The following is a 12,902-nucleotide window of genomic DNA, read 5'->3' as shown; positions in this document are numbered from 1 at the left end:
TAAACCATTAACAAGCTATCGTATTTATATAATCCTTTTTTCACTCGCAGTTTTATTTCACAGAATTCTCATTAGTGTTCATAATTGTCCTCGTCTATCGCCACTAACGTTTTCTCTCACTTGCGCCGATATGGAACGAATAGAAAATTCTTTAAGCATTTGCCTATTTTTTCTTGCCTCATTTCACTTAACGAATATATAACAGCGTTAGTAAAAATCAATAAACGATATGAAGATAAAGTAATATAATTTGAAGGTCTAAAGGAAGGAAGTATTAGGAAACTTGAGCGGAGATGAAACGCGATAATTAGGACCGAATTGAATTTCCGCGCTTAAAAACGTTTGGTATATATATATATAGATATATTAAATTTCTTGGGAAGGGAGGAAATAAACTATTACGATAATTTAGCGTAAATAGAAGCGTAACGAAACGTGCAGTGGTTTTGCGGACTGCGCCTTTCGCCGTAGCCGGTTTCGACTTTCAACAGGGTTGGCGACTCGGCAGGGAGGGATTATAGAGCTTTGCCAGGATATCAATTATAACCAGAAACAGTTATTCCGTGCACCGAAACCCTTTCTACCCTCTGTCTACTCCCTCGCGTCGCCTCGGCTGCTCCTAATCCTCTGTAAATTATATTATTTTCACTGTTTGTTTACCGGTCTCCCTATTCTGTTTCCGTCTGCGCGGGATTTGCGGCGACTTTCCGGCATTCACCCCCCCCCCCCTCCTCTCTTTCTTCCTCCCATCGTCTTTCACCAATCTCCATCATCTCCCAACTTGATTAAAATCTATAAAGCTTCGATTTTCTTTAAAATCCCAATTCCGCATCGATTCATCGATATAAAGAATTTGATTCGAAGGGCGAGAGGCGGCAGCGGCGTGAGAATCGCGGTATAAGGAAAAATTCAGATGGAAGGTAGGACACGTGTTGGAGTCGATGAGAGAGCTAGGACGGAGTCGATGGGAATTGATGTGGTGTGGCAGTAGTAGGAGAATTTGTAGAAAGTGAGAAGCGCAGCCGAAGAGGGAAAGTGAAATGTGTCGGCGAGTTGAAAATTTTCTTAAAGGGGGAGAGAATGGGTCGAAGAAAAAGAAGGCGAGCTGCGGGAATTGGCTGATTGGTGGAGGAGAGCGGCGTGTTGTCGGGGTGATAGCGAGCGGGGGTGGTGTTTACCTTTGCTGTTGGGCAAGTAGCGCCCGGCATGCATGGTTCCCTCTGATAGCAAACACCGAGTATCGATCAGTATGACTCTGGTAAACAACTATTGTAGAGTACGTATAGTATACGGTACAGAATGGTCCGCGCGCGTCCCTTTCTCTCTCTCTCTCTCTCTCTCTCCCCCCCCCCCCCACCCCCTCTCTCTACGCTTCGCAACGGTTTACGTAGCTCCAGACCACCCTCTTCCGTCTATCGCAACCCTTTCGGCCAAGAAATCCGTGCAACTACCCCGCGCAATCACCGCTCTTCGGCCTCCTATCGCGATACATATCTGTTCAGCCACTCAAAACACCTCGTTCGTTAGAGACTCGAGATAAAATTACGGCTACCTAAAATTATAATTGCAAGGTTACGGATGATATCGGTGTAAAGCTCTCCCCTTTATCCGATTTAAGAGAATAAAGTCTGAGTTCGTAACAAGCGATAAGTGTATTTATTTATGAAGAAACAAAATCTGGCGTGAGTTAAGAAATAAATGCGTCCCCCTGACGAGGATGCTAATCATTTTTGCGAAGGGTGTCTGCAAAATTGTCGCCCCAAGCCGAAAAGCACGACGACCCCAGCGATCCACCCTAACGGCTCGCTTAGCCAAACAACCTTGATAAATTATGCAAAAATCAACAACACTACGAAATGCAACTCCCACGCGATAACGCCTGCTCCAACCGAGTTTGCGAAATGAACGACGACGCGAGGGAGTGGAGATAATTTTATTCGCTCGAGGATAATTTTTGTTTTATCCAACCGGACGCGAAGAAAGGAGAGTGTGCATATAGGGGCAAATAGGTGAGAAGAACGGATTACGAAGGTGCAAGCAGGACGATATTGAAAAGCGTGGAAGAATTGCTCGATCGTATAATAAGTCAATCGTGTTTGCGCCATTGGCAAATGGACGCGCGAAGCGCGTGACTCGCTCCAAATCTCTGCGAGTCGATAAATGAATATAAGCCAGTCGCTCGCGAGAATAAAATCCTGCTGTTAAATTCTGCAACAGGTGTCGGAAGCTATTGACAATCTTTTCAGGGGGATAACGTTATTGCGCAAAACGGCCACTTCCCACCTTGTTTGTCCATTGGCTATTGCTGTTTATCGGTGAAGGACAATTGCCGCGTGGAGGGTAGACTTTATTTAAGTAGCAACGTACATATATATGTACGTCTCACTGTCCAATCCCTTTACGGGAGACTCGACGTAACCATTTATTACGGATGTGTCGAGACAATTATTCTGGAGCATCATACGGTACTCCCATCCAAGTTTCTCAAGTTGAAAATAGGCTAGTGTGTTGTATCTTGAATCGCGTCACTGCTGGTGGTGTTACCTCTCTGCACGAATCACAACTCCTTATCGATATCACCGCGTCATTATGCGGACTTACGCTCTCCGATACAATGGGAGCGGCAGCTACCAGCAAACAAACAAACAGCAACTATCGGAGACAAGTATCGCCTCTCCTCTCCCCTTTTGATTATTACAAACAGCTTGACAGTTGAAATCTTGCCTACGAGCAACCTTCTTCCGGCAAATGTTAACAATTGCCACGCTATGCTCACTCCGGCCTCCACCATCGATTTATTCCGGACGAAATTGCTTTCGCGTAATTTCATCGTTCCATTTTCTCCACTCGTATTTTCCTTTCCTCCATTATTACAAATACACACTCTTCGGAAATGAGTTTTCTCTAATTCCTGTGTTTGATCTGCGCAATAATTTGTCAGTCGCAATGTGTTTATCCAATAAATAGCCTGGCGTATTACAGCTGGATTTTACGCGAATTAAAAATCTACGCCGAGATTCTGCGCGTCTCATCGTTTGTCAAGTATAGCGCAGAGTTTGTATACATATCTATATAGGAATTTCAAAAGTTTCAGATTTGTCGCTGGTGCGAGATCTTTTCGAGAGGATTGTTGTGGGAGAGGAGGGGGAGATTTTTGTAGGTAGAAAGTAGGAAGTGGAAAAATGTTGGTAAAGGTGAAGGTTCCTCTTAGGTATATATATCGAGGTTGGACGCGTCGCTTGATAGGTCGAGCGAGAGTTGGGCCGAGAGAGAGAGAGAGAGAGAGAGAGAGAGAGACGGAGCGGAAGCTTTACGTAGGAGGGAGAGAAGAGACGGTATTAAAGTGCGCCGACTCAGTAGCCGCGTGCTCGTGGCTGCCGTAGGGTTTCGCGGCAAGCGGCGCCGTACGTCGCACAGTCGCGACGGCAGCCACCGGCGCGCGAACCCCAATTCTCAGGCGATTCCAACGATTCGCACGCTTCAAACCACGAGAAAGCTTCTTCTCTCGAACGATAGCAACATTACCCATCAGGGACAACCACGTGCGTTCCCGACGTGACGAATCATCCACCGAATCTACATCGACGACCGCTGCTCTACTTCTGCTTCTACTTATACTCCTAACGCTTCTCTTCTCTTCCTCTTCTACACTCTTCTACTGCTCCTGTACCGTACCACTTCCGGTACGCGGAGTTTGGCTTCTTGCGCGACACGTGGCGCCAGCGGTGGAAGGAGGGGGAGGCGGCAGGCAAGGAAAGGGAGAGAGAGAGAGAGAGAGAGAGGGTGGGAGGGAGGTGGTGGGAGGCTGAAGATAGTGGTGGTGGTAGTGCCGAGAGGTAACGTTTTTCGAGAGAGGAGAGTAGAGGGGGGAGGGTGGCAGGCAAAGGCAGAATATCGGCTAGAGTAAAAGGAAAGGTACTGGAACACAGCGACGTGCAGGCAAGCGACACACCCGGAAAAGATCCTTGCCGCCACTTCTCTTGGTTTTCTTCGTGTACATTATCGCCATAATCTTACTCAGAGCTGAGAAGGACGGAGGAACGAGCGACGGCTGCGAGCGAGTCGACGAGGAGGAAGCGGGACATGCTGGAGCCACGCTGGAGACCCGTCCAGGTACTCTTCCTGCATCTACCTCTTTCTCTCTCTCTCTCTCACTATATCTATCTCGCGCTCTTGTATATATACGCACTTGTGCATTTACAAAGCATTCGTCCGTCTAGCAGCTTGTCTAGCTTCGCCCATGCCACATCAATCAGAAATGCTTGCTAACTTCAGCCTCCACCTGAATGGTCTCCCGCATTCCCCCCCCCCCCCCCCCTCTCTACGATCAACGAGATTCGCCGACGATAAACCACGTGCCGACCCCATTGCATGTTGTCGTTTTCATGACATTCATCGACTCTCGCTATCCGCACCCCTGTTAACATTCCCCAAAATTCACTTTGATGGGTCAATGTTTTCTACTCGTTTTTATATATCCATTGGCTAGTTATGTGTGCCAGTGCAATTAGCATATATGTTTGTATCTCATCGTTGTTGTATTCCTAACACCGGCAGACGTATGTCTAAGAAATGCATACAAGAATCGCGTTGAAACGAGTCTTTGCATTATTATTTGGGTCATTATTACAATAATTGCGTCATTGGTGAATCGGTTTACATGTATCCATTTACTTATTGAAAATGTTCATTTAGCTGGGAACAATTGAAAATACTCGGTCGTGTCATTCAGGAGTGTAGGCGCTAAAAATGGGCGTAATGAATGTATAAGCAATCTATTGTTCGCAACATCGGTATTTTCCGATCGTTCTTCAAGTACGACGATATTCGTGGAAATGACAGTTTAACGATCGCGACAAGACAGATAGAAGCACCGAGAGAGCGGAATGGTCGGTCGAATAAATCTCGGTACACACCGATCCAAATTTAACCATCTTCGACCGAGCAAAGGCCTACCTTAACGCAGAAATCTTTCTAGTAAAGACGGATTTTTCCTAAAATAATCTTGGCAGCGCACGATTCACACAGCTCGCTATGTATACTATATTGCTGCGAATGATCCAGCATCGCCTAAATCATTGTCCCTCCGAACGAATTTATTAATTTAGCTGAAGGATAACCCTTCTAATTTTACTGGGATATGCGATATAACTGGCATTTACAACATTTTGGCCAATTAATTATAACGCAGCGAGGAAACTCGCGTTAAATTTTGCCATGCAATTTATTAATTGTACGCGACGAACGGTCCATCTGTCAAGTTTGAACCTAACGCGAGCGTTGCTGTGATTGCTCGCGTATAAGAGAGGGCTGTATTTTCTTCTGGTCGAAGCAATATTGGTATTGAAAATTCGAGGGAATGCGAGTCGGGCGATGCTGTGAAATCGGGCAACGTACCATGTTACCTGCAGGGAATGGGAGTGATATTTTTGAGAAGCGGATAGAGTCGATAGGGGTGGAGGGTGGCTTGGGAGGTAGGAACGAGTCCGTAGGAGTCTCTGGGTGTAGTAGGTGGAACAACGTAGAGACGGAGGCGGTCCTACCCTACTTGGGGGCGTTAAAGAAGTAGGTGGGGTTGGCCACCCCCGCGACAACCCTTGCGTCCCGCATCTCCGAAACCCCCGTGGATTTTCTGCTTCCCTTCGATCCCGTATTCGCCGATCAACCCTGCACCACCCCCTTCGCCCTTCATCCAGCAGCACGTAAGCTTCGCTAGCCCGGAGCTCCCGGTCCGATCTGCCACCGTCTGCCTCCACTTCCTTCCGTTGTCTCGCTACTTTCCCGACAGGCCAACGCGCTGAACGGCAGAGTCTTCGGAGACGAGCACCGTATCCAGCTCCTCTTTCATTACGTTACGTCAGATGCTTCGGCCACAATTTTGGTATTCTCGAAAAGTTTTATTCTCACGCTATATATGCACATGGATGAAAGATATCGGCGAATAACAGCAGTAGTACAGAGGTGCGTGTCTCGATGGTGCACATGTGTTTTATCGTCATATTATAGGCTCTTGGGGGGTTTCGTCCATCTTTGCGTCTCCTCCATCATCCTGGAAGATAGAAGGGGAAGTGGAAGGGGGGGGGGGAGGAGCGGGGGGAAGAGTTGATACGCGTGCATTTTGTGCATCGCGCGGTGAGACGCAGGCGTGTGCATATAGACCCACACGAAGAAGGTGCAGCCGTATCTACGGGCGCGCACTAACCTAGCATAACCCCCATTTTCGCGCTTGCTTGGCACGGCACAGCATCCCTCTTCGGCCACTTCCGGCCAAGCCAGACTCCGCCCACTTTTATATTAATCACGTCTTGGTTCGCTCCTGGCTTCTGCTCTCCATCTTTCTTCCCCAGTGAGCGATTTCCTAGCTTGGACGCCAGGGAACCACACCTTTCCTAGATCTCCTCTCCTGCCTGCCTGCCTGCCTGCCTTGCTCCTCTTCCCCCTCTCAACCTCACCATTCCTGTTTTATTTTCAACCCCCGTGAAATGCCGATACTGCCGTCTCCTCGAAAATAATTGATAACCAACGTCCCAGCAAAAAGCCAACTGTGTCTCCATCAACTCATTTTTCTACTCAACTTACCCCATCCTCCCTCGCACACACCTTGAATAAAACACTTTTATTCTCTCCGTCCATAAATCCTTTAACGGGAGGCAACTACAGTTTTCCGTAAGATTGGATAAGATCCGAAATTGGCTGGAGCGAATCTTGAATTTGGTAAGGGCAACGTTTTCGCGTAGGTCAATGCGATTTATCGGTGGATCCGGAAATGAGACGACATCCGGCTGTAATAGTGAGAAAAAAAAACTCCTTTCCTCAAATTTGTCTTTTTTATGGAGCGCCCTGTTTTTTTCCATGGCAAAAGAGTCCATTGGAAAGTGAATTGCGCAGGTGACTGCAGTTTCTCACCCCATGTACACGCTGTCTGGCTAATGAATAATAACCAGTTATTATTGTCAGGTCGGGTAATAAACACACGAGGTACGCTATAGCCTGTGGAGGGCTTGTCACGCATAGGGGCGATTGTTTCATCGTTTCGAGTTAGACCCTCTCGTCTCTCTCTCTCTCTCTCTCTCTCTCTCTTTGCCATTGTACTTCTCTAATTCTCTATTCTTACGTTACTCCCTTTCCTCTTTCCTGCCCCTCTTGGACCAACCAGTCGATATAGCGCTTTTAATTGTTCTTTCTTTGCACGCATCGCGAATCTCCTGTCACCATCGATTCATCACCCTCTTTCACCCTCTCGTTATCCTCCTACCAACTTTCCGTCAGGTTTTATGTGTAAATCGATCCACGCTTTCTCTCCAATTCTGCTTGAAACAAGTTTTTATCATCGACGATAAATAATCATCCCAGTCTGCTACTAATTTTCGATAGGGAGCCACGAGCTAGACTCTTTTATTAATACACGTATCTATACACAGCATGCACGCCGGCACAATCTCCGGAGATTAGCGAGCTGCGATATATTGTACCATTCGACGTACAGCGATATGTTTTACAACGACCCATTACGCGATAATAATTTATGAAAGTGTATCAAGTGAAAGCGGATAGTTTTTCTTTTGTGTCAACGTCAATATGTTTATTACATTAAGCAAAGTTTCATATTAAAGAGAGTATGTACAACAGTTGGCAATTAATTACTTTTCCCTCATTCAGAGCCGCAGCTCCTTTCTCCAAGCATTTATTATTTTTGCTCGTTCGTCGTGTATTATTTCGCTCGACGAGTCTCGCTTACGCGTATAATTAATAATAATATGGATGAGCAAATACAAACGATATTGGTGAAATAGTAGAAAGCGTTCTAACATCGAGCGCAGAGTATTAACCGAGCGAGTAGAAGCAGCGATGGACGCGCGCTGGCTTTGTAACCAGGTTTACTTCCATGTATAAGCTTTGGTAGGGGGTGACGCGCGTTCAACGGGGCGCATCATCATCGCACGGTTCGCGACGGTTGTTTGTCAATGGAAACAGACGGCGAGGCCGCAAATGCGCCAAGTATGCGCCAATATACATAACGGTCCACTGTTGACTTGTTACGTTGTCAAATGTCGTCGATGATTCGATGATTTGCCAATTGGCGCTACCACCGTGTCAAATATGCCCGACAACGAGAGTCCCGCGAATTCAGCTGCGCGCCCATTAAATTATCATCCGCCGATTCCGATGCTATCTGTCAACCCATGAACCGTCTACCACCCGTTGTAACGCGATAATGGCTACCCTCAAACCTGCAACAAGATAACGTTACCTTGTTAACAATAGCCGTGCCACTGACTCGCGCAAAACTCACACGCTTCATTGCAGCGTATACCTTCTCCCTAACGCTCCACAATTATAATCTTGTCCTTAACATATATACTCTTCTGAGTAGTTTCGCCCAAGGATCGATGCAAACATCGTCGCATCTTTGATTAGAAATAAATCGGCCGCGGCCGCGGCTCGCGTTCTACAATTAAGGTAAAAGTGTGCGTTACGCCACGTTCTATAATACTATAAGTCTCTTTGTTTTTCCATGTCGCTGTGTGGACTTCCGAAGGACGAGCCAACATTTGTCAACTCTTGCACAGTCTGACGAATCACGTGTGATGCACTTTTCAACCTCGTTCCCACTGCTTTTATCGTTTTTCTCCCGCTATTCACGAGGGATAAGGGAGTCTTTCCGCCGAAAATACTATTGACGCATCGTAATTAATACTGTACATGATTATGGATTTTCTTTCATGGAAAAAACCGTTTTTTCGACGGATGCATTGTGCCAAACGAGAACGGGAATCGTACAAAGGCCCAGTGTTTCCCGAGGGACGTCGAGAGAAAAGGGGATGGATTTTGTCAAACTATGCGCAGAGCGAGACTGGAAAAAAGAACCGATCATTATCCATCAGTCGCATTTACCGATGCACCTCGTTCGTCGCCCATCGCGCCATAATAGAGAGCTGGACATTAAAACGGCCTTGTTTGATTTCATGATCCCAAACGCTGCATCAATTATTAAACGAGCACTGGCCGAGAGAGGCTCCCCCTAGCTCTGTGTTCAAACGAATCAACTATCCCTACAAACTAATATTTAGCATCGATACTTCCTATCCCATGCACATGCCCCAATTTTTCTTTCGACAGTACGTACGTACCATATATACCTACTGATTCGTCACTCGTTTCTTAATTATCTTGCAATAATATATTCTCAAAAGAGTCTTTTTTTTTCTCTCTCCGGAAAAGATAATAATCAGAATTGGAAGGAAGGGATTGTAGCAGTACTCGAAGTGATTCATAGAGGCTGAATCACATTTATTGAGGTTTGAGTGTAAATTAAGCTCCGGAGGTGGGAGGGGATATGGAGGTGATCTTTCGATGTTTGTACGCGAGCTGGATCGGGCAACATAATAGAGGCACGTCCGAAGTTCGTGGCGATAACAGGAATACCATATGAAAATGTAACCCATCGTGCGTTTGAATCCGCGGTCCCATCATGAATCAATTGCTACTTGGATTCCTATACGCAACGAGGATATATCGCATCGAAAGCCGGCGTGTGAATGATGAGAAATATATATAGAGGGGATCCGCGTGCGGTGCATAACGGTGTGAGTCGAATGTCATCCAGCTATACACAAACAAACTGCATATTACTTCCTCCTTTCTGTATACGCGTGCCTCGAATACCAGCAATTATTCTACTATTTTGAAAATTTTATTTAATCAAAAGCCTCTCTCTCTCTCGCTTTATCTTCTATCTACCAATATCCTGCAAGATTTAAGTTTTACGACAAACAGCTATTTTCGCGTAATTTCTTGTATAGCATCGAGTCGACCAAGCTAAATAATAGAATCGTTATCTCATTGCTACTGAATAATCGTTGCTGCTGTGAAATTGTTCAAACGTGTCGTCCTTGAAAATTTACAACGAGCAATCGATGCTCCAGCGAGATTGCGCCGGGATATTTACCTCTACCTTCCATATACTCACACGTGAGCTTATACCTGAGAAATTTAATCGTGCCAGACGAGTGACAGTATCAGCGAAGCTTGACTGGCGCTGATAACGAGACGATAAATAAATAAATAGTACCTCTGTGCGGAGAAGAAATTTGTAGCCTAAACAATCTTATCGGTGTTAATGGATTAAAAAACATATATATATATACCTATATACAGGCTGCTCTATTTACTAATACACTAGTTAAAACCGACTCTACTGTACGTTACTGTTTCAATCGATCCACTTATGCTCCATCCAATGCATTCGTCGTGAAATTCAATCTTTCATTTGAAAAACAATTTTATTGTCCGCAATGGCTAAAGTTTTGAATTTCAAGCAAGGCTGAAGGTTTGCCTCGCGTGTTGATTTTTAACCTAATTTTGGACCTTATTGGTGGAATAAATCGACGAGGGAAGGCCGTAATTTATTTATTGGCGACTTTTATAAGGCTGGGGTGCATCGTCGGTAAAGCAACTCGCATGGCGTACGTCTATTTAGCATTGGTAATTGGAACACAACTAAATCCAATCTCAAGTGGACATAAATATAATCGATTATAAAGACTCGTTCCTGTATAGAAGATAAAATTAGCCACGACGAATTAATAGACGCTTATCGTGGCTGCGTACATACAACACTGCTCGGCCGTCGTCATTATTTGAAATCTCGCGAATAAAGTGGCGCGACTGATCGAACGAATATCATTCCAAGCATACCCACGCGATTCACTTTAAATTCCACGATTGTCGTGCATTCTTATCAGTTTGTCGACACCGGCTGCCCGTTGTTGAGCGCGATCGAAAAGAGCGTACGCGGAGACTCTCGGCTATTCGACGGCAGACAAGTTTTCTCTCTTTCGCCTGGACGTTGAATTTTTGCTTCTCGCAGCTATCACGAGGAACCAATCCCTAATAGCTGCTTCATGAAACATCCTGCAAAAATTCTCACTCTCAGGTCAGCGATTAAAGAAAGATCGCTCAGAGCCTGTTGAATTATTTGTTAGTCTCTAATGGTGCATGGTAGCGGTAGTATATAGATATATTTCGTCGGTATATCTTCCTCGCATGTTTGCTGCTCGCTCGCTATATACAGAGCGGAGCTCGTATGGCCAAAATTGTGAGAAACATTGAATCGAGGGAGAATCGATAAACTGGATTTGGACCTCCATGGGTTTATGGTACGCAGTGTGTGTGTATTTGTGCGCGTGTGTGCGGCATCAGAGGCTCGATTAAAAATTTATATCGACTACGATAATCGTCTCTGGTTGATGCGCCATAAGTTTTAAGGGATTCGCCCTTGCAGGAGCTGTGGAAAAGCTTGGAAAATTGTGCGCGTCGGTCGAACGAGCCGGAACACGAGCGGATTTTCATGGATCGCCGATGCTCTGCATCCGCGTCTTTCGAATTTTAAACGAACGCGAGTCAGAAATGAGTTTCGTCATCGGCTGGCGAGAGGGCGGCATAAAAATACCCTATTTGTGAGACTCCACTCGACACCACGAGAAGGTTTGTCAAATTAATTTCAAGTGAACAAATAATATAGGACTTTAATCGAACGACCGCGTACGTAACGCCGCCGGATAATGGGTCGACGATAATTATAAGCCACGAGCAACGTTAAACAAGATCAATTCTGGCGAGCGATGAGAATGCGTTATTGTTTGATGAAACGCGAGTGATAAAAAATTGCTATATGGTACACGACGATAAGCGCGATCCGATGAAAAGCAAGAAAAGCGACTGAATTTTATTTGGCAATGAGATCGCTAAATTAACGCATTCGAAAGAAAGTGAAACTCGTGGAAAGTTGGATGATAAATCCTGGAAATACTGTGAGTTTTGTAATTGGACTGCAAGATTTCGTGGAGAAAATGAAAAACTGGGTGAAATTACAAGAAAGCGATGCAGAACGAGAGTCGTGGAAGTATTTTAACCGTTATTCCTCCGCGACTATATCGTTGTAAGAATTTCATAGCCTGCGTTTTCGCGGAAAAAGAACTTGGCACTTTGCTTTTTACATTTCGCTCTTATCTGGGCTTATTATTGTTTGCACAATACTGTTTTGTCGAAGATAAGTGCCCCCGTACGTCTATTGTATTCGCAGGCATATATTTACTCGGCTCGTTTCCCTCGATTTAACGATGCCTGTGTAGGGTACGTACTCAGCCAATGTGCACCATATGTAAAACTACCTTTTACATTTAATCATTTTTCATTGACTTTCCTTATGAGTTTAGCTCCCATAAGCGGTCCCCGTATTCCGACCAGGAAAATCACTTTTTTCTTTCCAACCCCCTCAGTGCGAATAGAAAATTTCTTGATACACACATGCGATGCGCAAAGACAGAGACAGAGAGAGAGAGAGAGAGAGAGAGAGATAAGAGGATCGATAAAAAAAATAAAACATCCAATTGAAAGTCAAATCGGAATTATACCGCGTACTGACCGATAAAAAAAAAAATAAAAAAAACAGGTGAGATGCCTGGCCAAATAAATCGATAATTCTTCTCTGAACGCGCGATACAATTAATTAAACGCGAGGATGAGAATGCTGCTATCTCACTGTAGATAAGGGACATCTATTTGCTTCGACGTTACGAAATTTCGTCGCGAACTTACCTAATTCATCAGTTGTGATCTAGAAAAATATTGTTAGATTGATTTATGGATAGGAGATTCTCCGAATTATCTTAATTTATAGAACGAGAATGGTCGAGGAGAGAGTGTGTGATTTTAAGTAGTTTGATCAATTATTAAGAGAAGAAGAGACGACGACGATCTATTTCTATTGCAAAAATCTCGAGAGTACAACGATGAGATGGAGAAGATTGCGGAAGTGATTGAACTTGATTATAGTAGCATGGATGGTGCAGGGTTTGTAAGATAGTGGTCCGGAAAAACTAAGCGGGTCAATGTAAATG

General features: G+C 45.0%; 1 protein-coding gene across 9 annotated transcripts in view; it reads left to right on the top strand.

Moving 5' to 3' along the window:
* Nucleotides 1-3,885: 3,885 nt before the first annotated feature.
* Nucleotides 3,886-12,902, top strand: part of FoxP (forkhead box P) — a 182,583-nt gene continuing 173,566 nt past the window's right edge. For 8 of the 9 annotated variants that reach the window (XM_066726702.1, XM_066726704.1, XM_066726697.1 and 5 more), the window contains exon 1: nt 3,886-4,113. In XM_066726702.1, the coding sequence (XP_066582799.1) occupies nt 4,084-4,113 (30 nt within the window). In that variant the 5' untranslated portion in view covers nt 3,886-4,083. Of the gene's footprint in view, nt 4,114-11,279; nt 11,488-12,902 lie in introns of those variants that run through there. The other variant, XM_066726707.1, reaches the window with a different exon arrangement.

This window comes from Prorops nasuta, unplaced genomic scaffold (assembly GCF_024137725.1).
Source record: "Prorops nasuta isolate Cenicafe-Biocafe unplaced genomic scaffold, Cenicafe_Pnas_1.2 PNAS00005, whole genome shotgun sequence".
Classification (NCBI taxonomy): Eukaryota; Metazoa; Arthropoda; class Insecta; order Hymenoptera; family Bethylidae; genus Prorops; species Prorops nasuta.
The sequence above is the reverse complement of the archived record's forward strand: the minus strand, read 5'-3'. Positions and strand labels throughout refer to the sequence as shown.